Here is a 22,719-nt window from a genome sequence, read left to right on the forward strand (position 1 = left end):
ACGTTACCTCTCTGGCAGGGAAGGAGCCCGAGTTGGTGCGTGAGGTTGAGAAATTCCGACTAGATATAGTCGGACTCACCTCTACGCACGGCTTGGGCTCTGGTACCAGTCCTCTCGAGAGGGGTTGGACTCTCTTCCACTCTGGAGTTGCCCGTGGTGAGAGGCGCAGAGCCGGTGTGGGCATATTAATTGCTCCACGGCTCGGCGCCTGTACGTTGGGGTTCACCCCGGTAGACGAGAGGGTAGCCTCCCTCCGCCTTCGGGTGGGGGGACGGGTCCTGACTGTTGTTTGTGCTTATGCACCAAATAGCAGTTCGGAGTACCCAACCTTCTTGGGGTCCTTAGAGGGTGTGCTTGAGAGCGCGCCCCCTGGGGACTCCCTCGTACTGCTGGGAGACTTCAACGCTCACGTGGGCAATGACAGTAAGACCTGGAAGGGCGTGATTGGGAAGAACGGCCCCCCTGACCTGAACCCGAGTGGTGTTTCGTTATTGGACTTCTGTGCTCGTCATGGTCTGTCCATAATGAACACCATTTTCAGACATAAGGGTGTCCATATGTGCACTTGGCACCAGGACACCCTAGGCCGTAGTTCGATGATCGACTTTGTCATCGTTTCGTCGGACCTGCGGCCGCATGTTCTGGACACTCGGGTGAAGAGAGGGGCGGAGCTGTCAACTGATCACCACCTGGTGGTGAGTTGGCTTCGATGGTGGGGGAAGATGCCGGCCCGACCCGGCAGACCCAAGCGTGTTGTGAGGGTCTGTTGGGAACGGCTGGCAGAATCTCCTGTCAGAAGAAGTTTCAATTCACACCTCCGGCAGAACTTCGCCCATGTCCCGAGGGAGGCGGGGGACATTGAGTCCGAGTGGACCATGTTCCGCGCCTCCATTGTCGAGGCGGCTGATCGGAGCTGTGGCCGCAAGGTAGTCGGTGCCTGCCGCGGTGGCAACCCTCAGACCCGTTGGTGGTCACCGGCGGTGAGGGATGCCGTCAAGCTGAAGAAGGAGTCTTATCGGGCCTTCCTGGCCTGTGGGACTCTGGAAGCAGCTGGCAGGTATCGGCTGGCCAAGCGGAATGCGGCTTTGGCGGTTGCCGAGGCAAAAACTCGGGCATGGGAGGAGTTTGGCGAGGCCATGGAAGCCGACTTCCGAACGGCTTCGAGGAAATTCTGGTCCACCATCCGACGTCTTAGGGGGAGGAAGCGGTGTGCCATCGACACTGTGTATAGTGCCGATGGGGCGCTGCTGACCTCGACCCGGGACGTTGTGAATCGGTGGGCGGAGTACTTCGAAGACCTCCTCAATTCCACCGGCACGTCTTCCTCTGGGGAAGCAGAGCCTGAGGACTCTGGGTTGGGCTCTCGTATCACTGGGGTTGAAGTCACCGAGGTTGTCAAAAAACTCCTCGGTGGCAGGGCCCCGGGGGTCGATGAGATCCGCCCAGACTTCATTAAGGCTCTGGATGTTGTGGGCGTGTCATGGTTGACGCGCCTCTGCAACATCGCGTGGACATCGGGGACAGTGCCTCTGGACTGGCAGACTGGGGTGGTGGTTCCCGTCTTTAAGAAGGGGGACCGGAGAGTGTGTTCCAACTACAGGGGAATCACACTTCTCAGCCTCCCTGGTAAGGTCTATTCAGGGGTACTGGAGAGGAGGGTCCGCCAGGAAGTCGAATCTCGGATTCAGGAGGAACAGTGTGGTTTTCGTCCTGGCCGTGGAACACTGGACCAGCTCTATACACTCTTCAGGGTCTTTGAGGGTGCATGGGAATTTGCCTGTCCGGTCTACATGTGTTTTGTGGACTTGGAGAAGGCATTCGACCGTGTTCCTCGGGAGGCCCTGTGGGGGGTGCTTCGGGAGTATGGGGTACCGCACAGTCTTATCCGGGCTGTGCGGTCCCTGTATGCCCGGTGCCAGAGTCTGGTCCGCATTGCCGGCAATAAGTCGGATTCGTTCCCGGTGAGGGTTGGGCTCCGCCAGGGCTGCCCTTTGTCACCGATTCTGTTCATAACTTTTATGGACAGAATTTCTAGGCGCAGCCTTGGCGGGGATGGAGTCCGGTTTGGGGGCCTCAGCATTGCGTCACTGCTTTTTGCAGATGACGTGGTGCTGTTGGCTTCCTCAGCCCGTGATCTTCAGCTCTCGCTGGAGCGATTCGCAACCGAGTGTGAAGCGGCCGGGATGGGGATCAGCACCTCCAAGTCCGAGGCCATGGTTCTCAGCCGGAAAAGGGTGGTATGCTCCCTCCGTGTCGGGGAGGAGGTCTTGCCCCAAGTGGAGGAGTTCAAGTATCTTGGGGTCTTGTTCACGAGTGAGGGTAGGATGGAACGGGAGATCGACAGACGGGTCGGTGCAGCGTCTGCCGTCAATCGGACCCTGTACCGGTCTGTCGTGGTGAAGAGGGAGCTGAGCCGAAAGGCAAAGCTCTCGATCTACCAGTCCATCTACGTTCCTACCCTCACCTATGGTCATGAACTTTGGGTCATGACCGAAAGAACTCGATCCCGGATACAAGCGGCCGAAATGAGTTTCCTCCGCAGGGTGGCTGGGTTCTCCCTTAGAGATAGGGTGAGAAGCTCAGTCATCCGGGAGGGACTCGGAGTAGAGCCACTGCTCCTCCGCGTTGAGAGGAGCCAGTTGAGGTGGCTCGGGCATCTAATAAGGATGCCTCCTGGACGCCTCCCTCGGGAGGTGTTCCGGGCATGTCCCACCGGCAGGAGGCCCCGGGGGCGGCCCAGGACACGTTGGAGAGACTATGTCTCTCGGCTGGCTTGGGAACGCCTCGGGGTCCCGTCGGATGAGCTGGAGGAAGTGGCTGGGGATAGGGACGTCTGGGCTTCCCTTTTAACGCTGCTGCCCCCGCGACCCGACCTCGGATAAGCGGAAGACAATGGATGGATGGATGGATGGACTTTTTTATTAGCGAGCACAACTTTTTTTTCCCCATAAAACTTTTCCTTGAATCAATCTGTTTCTGTCAACATGCTTTTACTACTTTTGCTTGAGAGTCTTGCTCCAAAAGCCATGAAGTTGGAAGAATCACTAAACAAAGGTACACATACCCAGATGTCCTAAAACGCGCCCAAGAGTCTATTAATCGGACCCCTGCAGCCTCTATATTTAGCAGGCGGCTAAGCATTCAGACACATGCGTTGATGGATGATGACGGGGTAACGATGTGACTCGGAGGCGCCAAATGTGTCAGGCCGGCCAACCTGGACTCACCAATGCAATTCATCCCTGACCTTGTGGCGAGGAGCAGGGTGAAGGAGGGGGCCGGGAGGGTTCTTGAAATATGTCCCTTGGCTATGTTCTCACTTGGTGGCATGTAACAGGCAGCTGAGCTCCACTTAATGGTTAAACTAATCTTATCAAAACAAACAAAAAGCAGAGTTGAGGAAACTTCTAAAATAGAAATAGTTGTGCTCTTTGAGTCACAATTTTATTTTGATCACTTGTACAATCATCCCCCGCGAGTTATTTTCGCGGTTTCGATACTTCATGGATTTTCATCGGGTTTTGTGTACTGCATCCTGATAGACAACAGTCGCCTGGCCCCTTTTGTGGCTGTGTCAGCCTGTGCGTCAAAAACATTGTGGTCTACATTGTACGCATACATAAAACTTACATTATGTAATGACCGCCCAATTATTTGTCAGCGTCAAGTTTCTCTAAAAGCCATTACGTGAACAAAATGCTCCATAACCACAAATGCACAAATAGGTAGAGAAAGACTTTTTTGTTCAGCAACATCAAAATGTTAACATTTTTGGTTGCAGCTCGTTGCTCTCTGCAGGGTCATGTTTTTTTTTTAAATGTGTGTGATTCACAGTCGCAGACCACTTTATCACACAAATTCATACCCGTAAACCTTAGCCAAATTCACCCCTCATTAATGATTGCAATTCCCCTTTTTAAGCGATGATAAACCTCACAAACACAACGCGGCACCTATTTACTCACAGCAAGCCAGATTCTGTACAACAAAAACAAAGATCATTTGTGTAAAAAAAAAAATTGATATACCAAATAAACAGCACAAACAATTATTTACGCTTTGTTCTTAGTTGAGATCAGTCTAACAAAAAGACAAAAAAAAGATAAATCAATTCCATACAAAAATTGCTATACGTCATTTGTAATGCTCAAAAATCGTATGAAATATGGCAGGAATGTTTAGGTTGAGAGGTATGTAAATGAGACTTGGCATTGTCCATTCCTCCCAGGATGCACAAAGAGAGCAGCTAAAAGTGTGCCTGACAGTCCAAAACCAGGCATACGGTGTGAGATGGGTGTGAGAGAGTTGGCGCTCTAACTACATATTGAATAGGGGTGGGACAATATGGTTTGGTCACGATTCTATTGGATCACGATACTAAGGTGCCAATTAGATTTATATCACGATCCTCCATAATTGCAATTCTACAAAGATTGTGATTCGATTTAAGTGATGATTGCTATTTCATTTTCTTTCCTAAAAACAAGTACCTTAAACCATACACCTCTGGGACAATAAACCATGAATAATGTTCAAACAATGCACATCAGTCTCTGTCAGTCAGTGAATTTCAAATTTATGGGCGCCAGCCTTAGTTCTCGTTGCTCGCTTTCTTCCTCCATCTGACTGGATAGGACGTCACAAAACTTGATTCATCAGAGAAACATTGTTTTTTTTTTTTGTTCCATCCCTAATATAGAAGCCGCGCTTTGAAGAAATATGTAGCACAAATACACCCCATGGCATTTATGATCATGTAAATAATGAGAAATCTAAAAGTTATTTTGATTACTTTAAAATATGATTATATTTTAATAATACGTATATGAGACTCTGGCAGGACTAATTACACCCTGGCGGCCGCCAGAGACTTTATACTGTATGGGAAAAACTGTGTGCATGTTTTTTGGATTAAATTACTCTTCCTATAACGTAAAAGGCCATGAATTTGTTGTACTTCAAGGTCTTTGATTGGGAATTGCAGACTGGCGAGTGATGTGGATGTCAGCAAGCTGTTTTCACAAGTCGACTTACTTGATGAATGCCGGCGGCATGTCCCGTTTCATAATTTGGTCATCTGTGGTTTGTACGGTCTCCTTCCCAACCTGAAAACATAGAGCATGTTAACACACAACACTGAAAAAGGGAATGAAAATCATTTTTATTAGTGTTCCTAGTTAGTATTTTTTATCTCGTATACCTCGGGTCATATATATTTTATACAAGTACTCCCTAACCATTGCTTCCTTGAGAATCTTTAACGATGTCCACTGAAAAAAATAAATCAAATTTTACAAAAATCTTATCCATTGATAAATAATGTAATATAATCATAAAATAGTGATCTCTTGCATAACACAGTTTATTTTTCACGGTTTTGTTACTTCACAGATTTGCATTGTGCATTGTGTTCTGCATTCTAAATTGTTAAAGAGTCTCCCCCCTTATCATTATTTAACAGTACAGGAGTTATTTGCGGAAAATAAAAAACATTTATCCGGTCCTTTTATTTGTTAAACTAATAAACCCGTAAAAAGGGTTTGTTTTTTACTTTTAGAGTGTAATAGAGTAATTCATTGTATAGTGATTATTAAAAAATATATATAAAGATTTCTACTTCACAGACTTTGCCTATTACAAGTTCTTTTTCAGACCGTAATGTAAAAAACAATTGCTATTTTTTCATTTCAAACAATAAAATGAGAAAAACAAGATGCCATGTGCCAAAATTATTCATAAAAGGGTCATAGAAATATCGGATTTTGTAATAAAATGTGCTCTAATGCAGTAATATACGAAATAAAATGCACAAAAGAGGCCAATTGGATTTAAACTTTTTCAGTGTGAGGAGAAAGGAAGCTGTGATGGGTACCAGAAATTATATTTTAATATTTATGGAAGCCTTAGAACAGGGGTGGGCAATTATTTTTTATCAGGGGCCGCATGAGAAACCTGAATTGTGTCAGATGGCCACCAACTTTCTTTCATTGTAAAATGCTCAAATTAAATATTTTGAATAGCTGATGCTGATAATCAGAAGAATATAGCACTCTGTAAATATTTATATTAGGCTATGTGAAATTGTGGTGTATTGGTTAAATAAGAAAAACAATGATTGAACCAGTGCAATTTATTTTTAACTTGTTAATTTCCACAAACAATAACTTGTAATGTTCTCCACCTCATGTTACCTCTTCAGTGAGAATAATCTAGTCTGTTCTGGGCTTGAACAAGGGCATTGAAATCTGGCGGAATGTCTGAAGTGGCTATGCGAAGGACAGCTGAGAGGTGGTCATCAGTCATAGAGGATCTATGTTTGGATTTATTAAACTTCATAACTGAGAATGTCTGTTCACAATGATAGGTAGATCCAAAGAGGACTAGGATCCTCTGAGCATGCTTCCTCAGGTGTGGAAAGTTCTCCTCTTTGAGGGAGGAGTAAAAATCCAGCAGTGAGACTGACTTGAAGTGATCTGCCAGAAGTGTGTCAGACTGCAGAATCTGAAGGATGTCTTCACAGATCTATGAGTTCCATCTGAACTTCACTTGGCGCATCATCCACACTGCAGTTGAAGGGTGAAGAGACCATGTGCATTTCACTCTCAAGAGTTTTGAAATCTTGAAATCGCCTTGAAAACTCTGCATGCAATGTTTCTAACATGGTTGAGTACTTTTGGAGGTGATCGCCTGATCTTTTGGCTTCCTTAAGTGTTGGCAAGTGGGTCAGAATGTTGTCCTTCACTTTGCTTGAGAGAAGCTGCAGTTTTCTCATAAAAGCCATCACTGCACTGTACATCTCATGCACAAAAAGGCCCTTGCTCTGCAGTTTGACATTAAGTTCGTTCATTAGTGCAGTCACATCCACAGTGAATCCGAGGTCTGCCAACCAGTCTTCATCTGAAAGTTCTGAGACGTCATGACCTTTCTGAACACAGAACTCCTGAATCTGGTCTCTCAGGTCCCAGACACTTTTCAGAATTTTGCCAAGGCTGAGCCACCTAACTGTGCAGTGATAGCTTATGTCACCATGTTCAGCCTCATTTTCCTCCAACAAAGCAACAAACTGTGATTTAAAGCTCTCGCTCTGATGAAGTTAACTATTTTAGTGACAGAATCAACAACATGTTTCATTTTTAACACTGTCTTACACAACACTTCCTGATGTATGATACAATGCAAAAATGCCAATTTCTGATCAGGGTTCATTTCTGTCACTTTATCCTGCATTCTCTTTAAAAGTCCAACATTTTTCCCGACAAGATTTGGACAACCATCTGTTGTCACACCTGCAAGCTTGTTCCATTTCAGTCCTAACATGTCCATACATGCATTTACCTCTCTGAACAAGTCATTACCTGTGGTTGTCCCTTTTATTGACTGCATGGCTGCCAACTCCTCCGTGATTTGAAAGTCTGCGGTTATCCCACGTAAGAAGATGAGCAGCTGGGCGGTGTCACGTACATCGCAGCTCTCATCCAAAGCCAGAGAAAAAAAGTCAAAGTCGGCCGCTCTTTTCTTCAGCTGAAGCTCTAAATTTCCCGCGATGTCCTCAATCCGCCTCGTTACAGTGCGTCGGGAGAGTGAAACGTTCTCAAACGCGCCCTTTTTTTCTGGGCACATCAGCTCAGCAGAGTCCAATAAACACTCCTTAATAAACTCTCCGTCGGAAAATGCCTTACTTTTTCTGGCGATTTTATGAGAAATTACATAACTTGTCCTGACGGCTGCATCTCTGGAAGTGTGAAGTTTAGTGAAAAAAACCTTGTTGGGTTTGTAGTTTTGCAAGCAATGCATCAGACTCCCTTGCACGCTCTTCACCAGACAGGTTTCTGTATTCATCTTCATGCTTGGTCGTGTAGTGGCGATTCAAATTATATTCTTTAAACACAGCAACCTGTGTACCACAGACTAAGCACACTGCTTTACCATTAATTTCTGTAAAGAAATATTTGGCAGTCCATGTCTTGTTGAAAATACGGCATTCGTTATCAACTTTTCTTTTCTTGGGGTGTGCCGACATCTTGAGGGTACCCTGGCGAACAGTATCACCTTCACTCACTCAAGTGTATACGCGCGTGAAGGCGCTACGTCTATGACGTGTATATGTAGTCAAAATAAAATTTCAAAATAAAAGTTTTTAAAAAATTGTTTAATTTATGGTGTTTATGATTGGTCTTACGCGGGCCGGACAGGGACGTACAAAGACGTACAATGTGGCCCGCGGGCCGTAATTTGCCCAGGTCTGCCTTAGAAATACTATGGGGTACTAATACCCTCATTTTGGAACCAACTCTAAAAGTTATTAGGTGTTAATTTGAGCATTTTGTCTTTGTTTCAATCAAAGCCATTGACAGCACAATCGGTGGATGTTTTCTGAAAGATTATCCTCAGCGATTAAGTGATTTGATCTGTTAGGCAAAAAGGTCAACAAATGCAAATCCTATGGAGTATTATCCAATACCATGGATGCCCTTGACCTACATATCACAGGCTGCTTAGTTGGTCACACAGCAGAGGATTGAGTTACATTCTTATTTGTGTCAGTACAAGACAATGAGAGCGAGGGAGGGAAAGGTTTAGCTGAATCTGAGCCAAAATAATCAACCCGTCGAATAAATAAAAATGCATATACCAATAGCTGTCAAATTCCCATATATCCGTGCCGATGACCAGCCCTCCTGATAATCGGTTGACCTCTAGTCCAAATGAAATACATCCATATTGTGCAACCGGATTCTCTTCAACCATCTTACACACAGTATATTTGGCTGCATCCGCGTGTAAGTTGATCGTTGTGTCTGATATCCTTGTGATTGATCTTCTTTTTAACATTAAAAGATACAACATTAAATTCAATTTCCTTACATTTTAAATAATAAATTAAAAGAGTGGATTAGTTGTTAAGAAACAACAATTGTTTATGTCCAGTTGGTTTGGGACGGAGACAAGGTGGGCATTTGTGTAGCCAAACCGGAGGACTGATAATGTTTAGGACAGCTGAACGCTAAAATGACTGACCATCCCCCTACAGAGACCCAAGCGCTATTGTGGGATGCAACTCACCCGATATAGCTGCCACGGGTGAGAGATTACACACATTTATGTCGCAAAGGGGTATAACTGCATTTGTGGATATCTACCAGACATTAGGAAGCCATAACTACACCCTCCTCTAATAGAAAGAAATACCACAGATACCACAAGTTTTAGAAATGTTGTCTACATTTGGATGTCAAATGATTTTCAATACCACTGCAGGGGAAAAGTCCAGCTCCCAGCATTGCAAACTTACTTTGCACAGTCATGTTAACCTTAACATTATCATCAGGTCAGGTCGCTGCTGCAAAGAAAACTGCTTAAAACATTATCATTTTTACAGGTCCACGTTGTATGCCACAATCTTTTTGAATCCAAAGAGCATAAAGGCCGTGCATTGGTGGGCATTGTATTTAGGCAAGGTTGTTGGTAAAGTGGTTTGTTGAGCTCCAGGAAGCCACTAGGAAGTGCCAAAGAGCAATATGGCCGCATGCAGCTTTAGAGGCGGTTCTACACAAGAGCAGATGTTTATCAATTTTGTTCTATGTTGGGGGCACCTTGACACGAAACCTAACTTGAAACATTCCCAGAAGACTAAAGTACTACAGTGTATATTTTCATAAAAATCCGATCAGCCGTTTTGTAGCATCAGGGATGTGATTGAGGTGAGGAGAAAAAGTCTGAAACCTAGCCGGGGGTTTGGGGGCCCAGGGCAGAGCCCAGTGGGGGGGCAATTCCCCCCCAAAGCTCCTGGGTTTTAAGCAATTTACTTGTCCAAAACCATGCTTGAATTAATAATTTAACATCTTTAGAAGATTTAAATAACAAAATAATTTGCCCACGTACCTGATTTTTTTTTGTAAATACTGCAAGGTCAGTTCAAATGCAGTTCAGACCCTGCAGCTTGTGCAACGATGTGGCCAATGTATGCAATTTTTCTAACGGCCACCAGGGTGCGCCAGAGCAAAAAAGGAAATAGTGAGACAGTCTGATTTGTTTGCTACGCAAGTGAAAAAGTCGGAATTCCGACTATAGTCGGAAAAATCACATCCCTGTAGCATATAAGCCTGACTCGGGGCCATGGGTATTAAAACCCAACCCAGCGGAGCCTGACAAAAGAATTTCACAATTCATCCGTGAGGACTAAGAAAGAGGAGGGCTCATCACCCGATGACTTGATTTTAAAATTATCCACTTGTTATTGAATTTATGGAGGATCCGGTGCCGAGCCAAAAGAAAACCCGAATATAACATTTCATCAGTGAGGACTAAGGGACAGGAGGGCTTATCACTTGCTGACTTGGTTTTAAAATTATCCACCCAATTTGGAATTTATGGAGGATCCGTGACATGGATTCAGTGAACCTTTCTCACAGCGCAGCCCGCGTCAGCGCACTAGGCACCAACGAAAAAGAAAGACAGAACAATGACGGGTGGATAATTAAAAATCAAAGCAAATAGACAGCCAGAGAGAAACCCATTCCGGCATGTTACCCGAATTTAGTAATTGTCACTTTAGGCCCTACTCAACCAAAATTTTGAGTCAGGCTCGGGCTTAAGATCTTACCTCTGGATCAGATTATAAAGGAGCTGGATGCTTTTGGGCCTGAATAATAATTTACTTTTACTCTAAAAATAAAGACAACATGTTTATCTACTTTTCTACATACAAGCATCAATCAAGGAATCACAAGGGTAATGGCAAATATATCATACTAGTTAGCATAACTAAGAAGGGACCATGTAACATAAGAAGCATTTGGGTTTGCTCCCACGTCTGATAATCCCCTGAATGTAACACTGTTCCACTGCCACTGTTCCAGATGTCTAGAACTTTTATTTGGTTAAAGGCGCTTCCAACTGTATGAGGCCCAGAACTCGTTTGATAGTAACCAAAATTCTAATCCTCTCATCATCTGAGCCCAAGTGGAAACTAGCGCAAAATCGAAGAAAATCTTTTAAGTCATTCCAGATTAAAAAACAACCCAAAAACAAACGATTTCCAAGAATATTAAGAAGCTGCCAATGCACAGGTTGACCTAAATGTAAGTTTCCACACGATTCTTTGATATTTGCGGTTGTCAAATACTGAAAAGTTTTTAGATGAATGACAGTGGGATGAATGACTGGTTGTATTGGAACAAAAAGGCACCATCTTGCCTTAAATCTATTTAAGGTCTTGGCACAAACTAGGACAGAAACGTAGGGCTGACACTATTAAAAACATACCCCAACTGTTGTTGTAAATCACCACTTTTGGGAAACGTTGGACTCCTTCGGACTTTGCAGAAAGCCCGAGTGCAGTGTCAAATTAGTTCAACATGCTATTATCCACTTAAAACAATGTGACAACCAAGGATCCTTCCCCAAGTGGTTGTGTTGTATTGAGTAGATGCTTAGCGTCTTCCTGTTGTATCGTGTCTGTCATCTTGAATTGGACACTCACACTGTACGTAGCGCAGCGTTAAATAGACGGGGAAATGCAGGCAGCCAAGACGGGAAGACCTGGCAGTTTGTCAGAGCTGCAGCTCAGTTGTGGCAAGAGCGAGCCAACCTTACTTATTCCACCATTTAAAACAGTATCTTCGCTAGAATAAGCTGAAGGAAAAACAATTCAGTCCCAAATGAATGCTGGCGGACGTTCAACAAGCAACAAGTGAGTGAGTGTTGAGCTCCGCAGCAACAAATGGCTAGCTAGCAAGGTGCCACCTGTGTATACCTGCAACCACAGGTGGGAACGCCAAAAATTATCACAACGCAGCAGTAAAGCTTGATTCTCTGGACAGACTGTTTTTTCTGGCCTGTTACCTTTAAAGCATACCTGCCAACTTTTGAAAGTGAAAAAGCCTAGTCGCTAGGGTCCAGGTTCGTTCAGGTCCAGAACTACCCGGGGTGGGGGGCTGTTTGCTGTTCGTCTTAGAAATTCCCCATTTCACCTAACTGACTTCAGCACATATTTAAGCAATAAACAAACTAAAGGCTAAATCTCAAAATATCATGCAAACAATTTCACTGGCACATTTCTAAGTGTCACTGCTCCATTGAATCAGTCACTTCTCAAAGTGAAGCAAGGCACACCAGTGTCAATTGAACATGCGAGGCCAAAAGATTTTTATTTGATGAAAAGCAGGTAATAAGGGACTGAAAAGCCATAAACATGCGTGGGTTGATTCACTTTAGCAAAATTAATGATATCCAAATGTTCTCCATGTTATACAAGCTACAGCCTAATCATTAATTGTTCTCCATTGTGCATTGTTTTGATTTTGTTTTCTCTTTCGAATGGGTCACACTGTGGCACTTGTATCCAGATGATGTCATCATCATTTTCCTAGTCATCAGGCTGCCAAGCACGTTGGTCGATAGACTTGCCCGGATATGCAGCCAGACGACTGGCAGTGCTGATATAGCAGTTGTTTGAAATGGTACTTTGTCTCCATCTTGCGGTGGGATGTTTTTACGATTTTATTTTTTTTAATTTATTTTTTTAAGGGGAAAACCGTAGTTTCTGTGATGGCACCGTATCACCATAGTAGGTTAAAGAAAACCGTACTCATTACGGCAAAACCGTAGTACTTGGCAGGTATTTTAAAGCAATGGCTATATTGTTTATTTCGATGTAACATTTCTGAAATTGAACATTTTCATGTATCTATTTTGATAACATTATCAGGCACATTGGGACTTCATGCACCAAAGGCTCTAACATATTGATAAGTGTAAATTAACATTAGTTCGTGTAGTTTAGAGGTCGAACGATTATCGGGCGGGCTGATTATTGGGGCCAATATTTGGGTATTTGACAGACATCGCTATCAGCGTTTTTATTTATTTGACTGACAGATTATTTAGGCTCTCTAAACAGCATAGCTCTCTCTCCGATTGGATAAGCAACAGGAGCGGAGCGATCGAAGCAAAAGCTTTTTCTGAAACCAAAAGTGCTCTGCCAACTCCCAGACATGTCTGAGTGTAAATCACAGTAATGTAGTGCCCCTACGTGTAGTCAAAGATGCACACAGTTACTGATTAGGTCTGATCGCCAATTTAAAAAAGAAATAAGCGGTAAAAACGTATTTCACAGGAGATACTGTTAGCCACAGCTCAAGCTCTTTCATGCTACAGACTGAGAGCCTACTTCCTCACAAATCACTTCCCTCCTCCCCAGTGTTTCCTCCAAGCTGCGCACGTGCGCAATTGCGCACTGCTCGCACATTCTCAGCGCACAAGAAAATCTAGCCAGCGCACAAAAATGAGGGCTCAAAATTACTTATTAAGAAGCGAGTTAAGTCAAAGTTACAGTGCATGAAGGTAAAAATACACGGGTTCCCCTGACGTTTTGTCCTCAATGCGCTATTTTGAAGTAGAACGAAGTTGAGTAAAGTTAATAGAGTATGTCGAGAACCGGCTTCTTCGGCTCGGCTTACTAAAACCGTCTCTTTCGGGTCCTAAACGGCTCTTCAGGTTGTTTTTGCTTCTCTAATCCCAACATGACCAAATATTAAGTAAAATTATGCACAAATTGACTTAAAGGAAGGGGGAAATAGAACAAAAAAGAAAAAAAATACCAAAATGAAAAAGTAGTGAAAAGCTGAGAAAAAAAGAAACAAAAGGAAGAGAAAAAAAGAAGGAAAAATTTAGAAAAAAGCCAGAAAAAAAAAGAAAAGAACGAAATGTAGGAAAAAAGTAAAGAGAGAACAAAAAGAAAAAATGAACAGCTTGGAAAAATTAAACACAATGAGATTTTTTTCAAGGAATTTGAAAAATACAATATTGAGATTTTAAAAAGTCAGTGGTAGGAAAAGGTTTTTGTGATTTATCGTTGGCGTAAAAAGAGTTGTTAACTTGTTTAAAGGAAGCAGGTTCAGAAGGAGACTGATTATGACATCATGTTAATGACATCAGTTTGTTAATCTGGTTCTAAAACAGGAATGGCCCACACTTTCCAATTTGCAAACTTTGTTGAAATTTGAATTGCTTTTTGCACTTTTTGTTTTAAGTAAATTAAAATCATGTAGGCGGCACGGCGGATGAGTGGTTACCGCATCAGCGGCACAGTTCTGAGGTCAAAAGAGCGAGTTAATTGTCTCTGTGTGCCCTGCGACTGGCTGGCAACCAGATCAGGTTATCCCCTGCCTACTGCCTGAAGACGGCTAGGATGGCCTCCAGCGCCCCCGCAACCCTACTGAGGATAAGCAGAGCAGAGAATGGATGGATGGATAAATCAAGAAGTTTGCATTGACATTTTTATTTATAAGAGTTGCTGCTAAGGCCTTATTGTATTTCCTGCACTATTGGTTTTTGGTTTAAGTGAGAGATTAATCATGTTAGTTGTGTTGTAATTTTATTTGTTTTAATGTAAATGGATTGAGAGAGCAATAAAGTTTTATTTGAATTCATAACAAATATTCTTGGCAATATTCCATCCACAGGATTTGCATTTGTTGACCTTTTTGCCTGCATCATTAAAAATTTACTACGGCAATCTTTAAGCTTTTACAGCAAATGAATGTCAGCTCCCAATATTGCTTAAAGGCTTCATCTCAATACTAATAATTGGTATCGGTCCTGAAAAAAACATGTCTGTATCCCTAGTGTAGTGATTTTTAGTGATTTATTGGGGGGATTGTAGGTCTACCTCAGATTATGTGCAATGTTCTGCGTTTTGATTAACTCATTTCGTTAACTTTTATATTAGTTTAATATTCCTCCTTGGAAATGCTGTGTAATAGTTTGTCACCATGGGTCTTTGCCCTATCATCAAAGATTGGACAAAACAGCATTTAGCGTTGTCAACTTTCACTCAGAGGCATAAATTAGACTTAAAATGTGAAATAAATAAATAGGTGATTATTATCGATATCGACAGATAAATATTTAATCATGGTAACAGTTTTTGTCAAATCGCCACTCAACATGGGAGTCAATAACCAAGGACTCAAAACCTTGTGCTTATTTTACAGATCGTTAGTACAGCAGCCAACCACTCTAAGGACTGACAAAGCATTGTGCTCAAGGTATTCGCCAAATCAGAGGCCCTCTCTGTCTGAGCCTCCTTTCATGCTCCTGGCAGAGTGATGTCCCATCAACAATGGCCGTCTGTTCCAAAAAGGAGCCTACTTCTTCCATGTCGTTGAATCAAGATTTCCACTTCAGATTTGAAATGCTATGGACCATTTACATGCTTTGTCGTCTGCAATTGCTCATGTCCGTGTGGGCACCAGACAAAGCTAATACAGATCCAGAAAGTAAAAACCCTGCCACCGTTTTAAATGAATATAGATACCAAAGATACGGTTATATTATCAATAGAAGTGCATGTTATTAAAGCCAAACCAACAGAGCTAAGTCACAAGTGGGTGACAGTAAATTAAATATAGAAAAGTTGACTGTTCTATGACATTAATAAGAGTGAATAATTTACTACGAAAACATTGGCAGATCATTTTGGTCAGTTGAAATATTAGATTTGATATTTTACTAAATTTGATTTTTATTCTAATAAAACACAACTTGGGCCAGTTTCAAAGTGTTACCTTGTAAATATTTAAACAATGTATCCTGACATTCTTCTCATCTTATTTTTTATTTTCAAGGTTTAATTACTAATTATCATGGAGTTCCACTTCTAATCCCATTGAGAGCAGTATTCACTACAATGTCATCAATGACTATTTAAATTCTAAAGAAAGTAAGAAAAATAATACTTAAAGTGAGCATAATTACCTGATATGACAGATGGCAAATTTAAGAATCTTATTGCACTAAGATAAAAACAAACGAAAAAATATTGCTTAAACATATAAATAAAAATAATAGAAGTAGCAAAATTACCATCCATAAGTTCGTTTTAAAAGATTTGTTATTTTTAAAAAGTACGGTGAAATATAAAAAAATGGATCATTTTGGTGTATATAATTTTTACAATTTTCATTTTTATTAAAAAAACAAAAACAAAACATAAATACTTCCTAAGTTATTGTTTCATATAATGTTTAATATTGCAAAGTAGGAAAATATTTTGGGGGAAATTACGTTGATCATTTTTCTTCTTCACTATATCGCAAAAAACAATAACAGCAGAATTTTTTTTATTTTTATCTTACCTAAATAGGAAAAATAAGTTAAAGAAATATAGTAAACTAAGAAAAAAATGACTTCTAAGGACTTGAAAAAATGGGATGAAAATATATAAGAAAATTAAAACAATTCAAAGTACAAACTTAGCTTTCAATGAGATGATTACCTTTAGGCTTCGGGCAGTGGGCAGGGAACACCCTGAACTGGTCGCCAGCCAGTCGCAGGGCACACAGAGAGAGACAATTCGCTCGCTCATTCACACCTATGGACAATTTGGACTAGCCAAATAACCTGACATGCATGTTTTTGGAGTATGGGAGGAAACCGGAGTGCCCGGAGGAAACCCACACAAGCACGGGGAGAACATGCAAACTCCACACAGGAGGTTCGATCCCATTACCTCAGAACTGTGCCGCACACGCGCTAACCGCTGCGCTGCCATGCTGCCTATGGGTGATCAGTGTTTTCTAAATATTATGTTGAGAAACAATGCCCTCGCTGACCTTCTACAAATACTACTTTCTAAGAACTGCTCCTGAAAGTTTTTAACAGGGCATGAAGTGGTGAGATCAAAAAAGCAAAGAGGTGTGTTCTTTGGTACACGTCCATCCCGTTTTGGACCATCAAAAAAGTATTTAAAGGGGGTGCAGAGGAAATAATGCCGTAAACAAATTAGAAAACTCCAAACAACCAATTTGGTACAGCTTTCAATTCTAGGACTGGTCAAATCTCCAGGGGCAATCTGTGTCTTGTGCTCAGCACAACACAAACAGGAAGTGAACCCCTAGAGGAACCCCGCGTCCCAGGCATTCCTAACTACATCCCAAAGTCTATAAAAAGGAACTATAAAAATAACGCATTGCGCCTCGGCTCAAGTAAAGAGTCTGAACTCAAAAGATAAAAGTACCTTGCCGATTCTACAATAGCCACGCTCCTATTTTTAGCCATGGAGTTGTTGCCGTGTCATTTACTGCTAAAACCGTCCACTGCTGCGTATAATGCAGCTAGCTCTGGAGGAGTTTATATTCAGTTTAAAGGTAAATAATTGCAGCTATGTCATTGTTAAGTAAAGCTCTGTCGCAACTTAAGACACATGCTCTTGAAAATTAACAATACTTTAGAGCACGGTTCTCAAACTCGCAGCCTCAGGGCAAATTGCGGCCTGCAGGATAATAGTTTTAAGTAGAGGTGAGATCGGGCCTAAAAAAAAATTCAGGCCAACCCGACTGATTAACTTGATTTGGGGGACCAAGCCCGGAGCAAAAGCTTTACTTTGGCGCTGAAGCTGCAGACTTCAGCTGAAACGCTCACTTCGGGTTTACTTCGGCCCGAGTCCCTCAAAACAAGTGTGCACTTAGAAGTGCAGCACCAAAATGAACAATTTGGCGCCTTAGTACACATTTGAATGAAACTGAACGAAATGGCACAGAAAAGAAAAACGGATTCTACAGATTAAAACATGCAAATAATCAGATATTTGGGCAAAGAGCAGAAAGTTTGTTAACCTTGTAAGCTATTGGCAGTGTCTGAAATAACATTTGCCTGGACGCCCGGGGCATGCATCTTTTACGTTGGGCGTACATCTTACGAAACGTCTCCGCCCGGGTGGTCGACAACTTTTTCAAGGGGGGGAAAAAAAAAAAACAACAATTTTTTTTTTTCCAAATCAAACGTTTGCTTTATTCTGATTTTGAAATCTTCGTTCGGTTTGGAAATTTCGGTTTGTTTGGCAATTTGCATACTTGGCAGCCAATCAGAAGCCTGCATCAAATAACTTTGTGCTTCCGGACTTTCCCGAGCATTATAAGGTCGTGCATTTGCATATCATTTTCCAAAGTAGAAGAGCAGAGAAGAGAAGAAAAATGGATAAGTGGTTAGGAATCGAGGCAAAACCTCAGCTCCTGAAGAAATATTCAAAGAAGCAAACAAAATTTATGACGCTACAAAACGTATAGGTACATTAAAAGCATTGTGGAAAGAAGAGTTCACGTGGCCATTAGCAGACGACGCAACGCAAACATTGCATGAATGAAGATGAGTAAATACAGGTACATACTGATGGCAGATGGAAAACAGCGATGTCTTATTGTGTTTCAAGTTGGGAAAAAGGGGCAGGCAACTTTATGGCTGGGCAGGCCACTTTTCAGAGTTGTCTGCCCCGGTGTCCAGTAACCTTTTGTGATGAGTTTCAGACACTGCTATTGGCAAGAAGCAATCTGACGTAAGGGACATAGAAGTGGAAAGAGGAAGCGGCGATTCTTCTACTGTTACACGGAGGATACAAATTTATTTGGATTTAATGATTTGGAGTTAAACTGATAGTTTGGTAAGCATGTTCTTTATTATAGAGTTATCTTAATAATAATAAGTTTGACACCGAAGTGCTTGTTGGGCGCCAAACTGCGAAATGTGTTACTAAAGAAAAACTAATGTTACTTCAGAAAAATATTACTCAAGTAGAAGTAAAAAGCAGTCCTCTAAATACTTGAGTTAAAGTAAGTGCATGTTGTGCAAATCATCCACGAAGGAGAAAAAAAAACGGCAAGAGAAGGTTGACATTTTAAGCTCGAAGTCGGTCTGAATTTCGGGTTCGGGCCTGGGCCTAAGAACTTACCTCTAGTTTGAGGCCCCCGCTTTATTATGAGATGTAAATGGGAAGTGTGTGAGTGTGAAAGTGACCTAAACGCAGTTTATTACTATTGAAAAGGAGACAAATAAGGAAATTAAAAAAAAAAAAGCGAAAAGAAAAATATGACAAAAAAGAAAGGGGAGAAGAAAAGAGAGGACAAAAAGTAAAATGAAAAAAGGACAAGAAAATTTAAAAAAAGGGAAAAATAAATGAAAAAAGAAGAGAGTAAAAAAAAATTGCTTTTTCTCTTCGTTTTTGTCAGGTAAGAGTCCGTAGTCTGTGGTCTAAGCATCCCTCTGAGACTTCTTGCAATTAAGGGCTATACAAATAAACATGATTTGACTTGACTTATTTCACTCCAATTACTTTCTTTTCTTTCTTGCCCTTTTTCTTTCTTTTTTGTCAATTTATCTTTCTCTTTACTCCTGTTTTCTTTTTTGCCCTTTTTTTTCTTTTTCCCTATTTTTATCCTTTCTAAAAAATAAAAAAAATAAAAAGATCTTTGTTCCCTTCTTTTGTTTTTCTTTGAGAATGGCTGAGTAAAAGATGGGAAAAAAGGGTGCTTTTTGTCCACATTCTGTCTCCGTAGTTTGTATTCTTCCGTGGACTCATTTTCATCTTGTTGACAAATTTAAAACAGTGTCCTTTGGGAACAACTGAATGTTTTTTATCAGGGCTGGTTTTGTGGAAAACCCTATTTGGCCCAAACTCACCCGGATCCCACCTACAAATTGAATTTGAGACCCCTGCTTTAGACGTTTAGTCAATAATTTAGTTTGACTGAAAAAACACATTTCATTGAGCTGCAACCCAAGTTGTTGAGAGAGCCTGTTGGAGGATACCACCTCAAGTTTGACTTCAAAACAGCATTAATTAATTACAGTACGTTTCATTGCTTTGATAAAATTAAAGAAATGCAATAAAGAAATAACATTTTCTATTTATATTATATACGTTTGGGGCAGCACGGCAGCGCAGTGGTTACCGCGAGTGCAGCACAGTTCTGAGGTCAGGAGATCGAACCTTCTTGTGTGGAGTTTGCATGTTCTCCCCGTGCTAGCGTGGGTTTCCTCTGGGTACTCCGGTTTCCTCCCACATTCCAAAAACATGCTTGTCAGGTTAATTGGCTGGTCCAAACCGTCCCTAGCTGTGAATGAGCGAGTGAGTTGTTTCTGTCTCTGTGTGCCCTGCAACTGGCTGGCAACCGGTTCAGTGTGTCCCCCGCCCACTGCCCGAGGATAGCTGGGATGGGCTCCATCACCCCCGCGACCCTACTGAGGATGAGCGGTGCAAATAATGGATGGATGGATGTTTGGGGTCACAAAACATTAAAAGCCTTATGTGAGCATTCTAAGGAAGGGAACACATACAGGAAATATCTATATTCATTTGAAAACGTTAAGAATGTTTATGTCTTGTTTGTCCTCCTGCAGAAACCATATGTTTTTCCATCAGCAAACATTTTTGAAAAAGTGCCAGGGAGCCACTAAGGCGCGCCAAAGAGCCGCATGTGGCTCAAGAGCCGCTGGTCGCCGACCACCGGTCTAGGCTCAGAGACACTTGACCTCAAATGACAGCGCTAACATTGCTAATGCTAACACCAAGAATGAGTTCTTGTATCTCCATTTGCCTTGAGTCACCACAACACACAAATATTTAGCAGTATTCCCATCAAAACCCCAAAATCACCCAAGTGTGTATTAAGGTGGCCCGTACTATCAAACGGATACATTTTCCGTCTGAAATTTTCAAAGATCTATTGCAAGAGATCATCCATCACAATCGCTCACAGGAAGTGTGTGCGCAACATGTGGTTTTCTGCACAACGGTGACTAATGACGACTTGCCCCAAGGATGTCGGCGAACTTTGCTATTAGATTAGACGGCAGCTTCCTGTTACTTTGGAGGAGCACATCCAGGACTCCTCATATACTTGACAGTTGTGCGAGTAGTGGAATACATTTGTATAGTGTCTGGAAGTCTTTGAGTCATCACCAGTCAGGGCTAGGCCGAGTGATGCGGGCTTTCATATTTTCCCTCTGAACTTCGAATGAGTCACCACAGATTGATCACTACCTTGGAAAATAAGTGACATCATTGTAGTGTCAGTGTTTTACGGTTGCGTTAGGAACTAGAAATACTGACAGACAGGTTTATTTATGTTCATCCCAAAAATTTGAATTCCTGTTTTTGATTCAAAAACAGGAAATTAAAGCCATCATCTTTAATAATAAGAGATAGGCAAAAAAAAAGAGTTGATAACCATCTGAAAAACTAAACATTCGTATCTACATATTTTTTGAAGGCTATGACTATGCGTTTCCAAAAGTCCCCATTCCAAAAGGACCCTCTAAAGCAGGGGTCGGGAACCTTTTTGACCCTTAGAGCCATAAAACCCAAAATATTTTAAAAACATTCCCAAAAAAGCCACACAATATATTCGAAGACAAAGTTCAACAAAACCACCAAACCCCCTCTCCAGACAAAGACTAATTCTTCAGCACATGTTATTTCACTATGTGTCATTTGATGATTTGATCAAATCTATGAAATATTAATAATGCCAAAGCCTGTCTCCCATATCAATATAAATATACCATTTAAAATTTGCCTCCCGCCCTCAGCTACTTAAGAGTGTACAAGATCCTTTTGACTGTCATTTTTGTCCAAAATAAAGGTTTTAAACCAAGGTGCAAGCAAAGTTCTTCTGTAAAAACGTCACAAAAAATTGCAAACGATAAAGATATACTTGTATTTCTCTGGCACGCACTGCAATGAGCGATAGAGAGAAGGGAGTTCCTTGTGCTGTGTGCAGAGATGTCCACCTCTACTGCTTACCCAATTAAATTGCTCTGAGTGCTTTGCTGGCGTTTTTATTGATTGAGTTTGATCAGTGACTTTTAACCATAAAGTATCTCAACAGTCAACTGACAGTACATAGTGAAATGAGCTTCCATTTATATGGTTTCTTAGAGACTTACTGCCAAACCGGGGATGTTGGTGTGACACGCCGACTGTAAACTGTCAGTGAAATTGTGCCCTATATTTACCGTACTGAACCAAATATTGAAGCAGAGTTGCTTCAGCTTTACATGAACCAAAATCGGGATGAAATCACTTGACTTTGACTTTTTAAATTTGATTTTAAAACCATATGTACTCATGTAAAAAACACATATAGTTTGCGAGCCATAAGTTCCCGACCCCTGTTCTAAAAGGACAACTCTTAAACCTCATTTTTTAGACATTGTGAATTAAATTTTAAGTGTAAATGTTTAAATTCCTTTTTCACAACTCAATCCCAGATTGTGCACACTTGCACGTGAAAATGCTGCATAAAACTGAATTGTGAGTGGCCTAATCGCATGTTAATTATGGGGTCTAATTTGAATACACTCTATACATCTGCGTATCATTCTTATCAGAATCTCATTGGCTAATTTGTCAAACATCATCGGAATAGGTCACTATGGCTGGAGAATTATTGGAGCCAAATTAAGGCATGTTCTTTGTTTCAATACAGGCCCTCTTCGGCTATTGCAAGCTGTGGATAGTGAAAAGAAGCTTGCGATTGGTCGAGAGTGTTGTCGATCGAACACTCAGAGCCTCCGGCCATATGGAAAAAGAATCTTATGAGTTTGTTTCCTGTAAAAGGGAATTATGAGGCAAAACGGATGGATTGCAACACAGAACGTCAAAGGATGCAGAAAAGCTTTTTTTTTTGTATCTTTCCGCGTTATTGTGAGTTTTGGAGTAAATATTTTACACGGTTGGATTCACCTGATTGCCCTGCAACTGGCTGGCAACAAGTTCAGGGTGTCCCCTGCCCACTGCTCGAAGATAGCCGATATGGGCTCAAGCACCCCCGCGACTCCACTGAGGATAAGCGGTGCAGATAATGGATGGATGGATGGATTTCCCTGACTGTCGTGAATGTAACTAGACCATGTTTGTGGAGAGTCTTTTTATCAGTGGAA

General features: G+C 41.8%; 1 protein-coding gene across 1 annotated transcript in view; it reads right to left on the reverse strand.

The window, feature by feature from the left end:
* vcla (vinculin a) overlaps window positions 1–22,719 on the reverse strand; it is a 61,706-nt gene that overhangs the window by 34,781 nt on the left and 4,206 nt on the right. The window contains exon 2 of the mRNA XM_088323474.1: window positions 5,035–5,105. Within this exon, the coding sequence (XP_088179600.1) occupies window positions 5,035–5,105 (71 nt within the window). The remainder of the gene's footprint in view (window positions 1–5,034; window positions 5,106–22,719) is intronic.

This window comes from Urocampus carinirostris, chromosome 19 (genome assembly GCF_059441175.1).
Source record: "Urocampus carinirostris isolate Australia breed hairy pipefish chromosome 19, RoL_Ucar_1.0, whole genome shotgun sequence".
Classification (NCBI taxonomy): Eukaryota; Metazoa; Chordata; class Actinopteri; order Syngnathiformes; family Syngnathidae; genus Urocampus; species Urocampus carinirostris.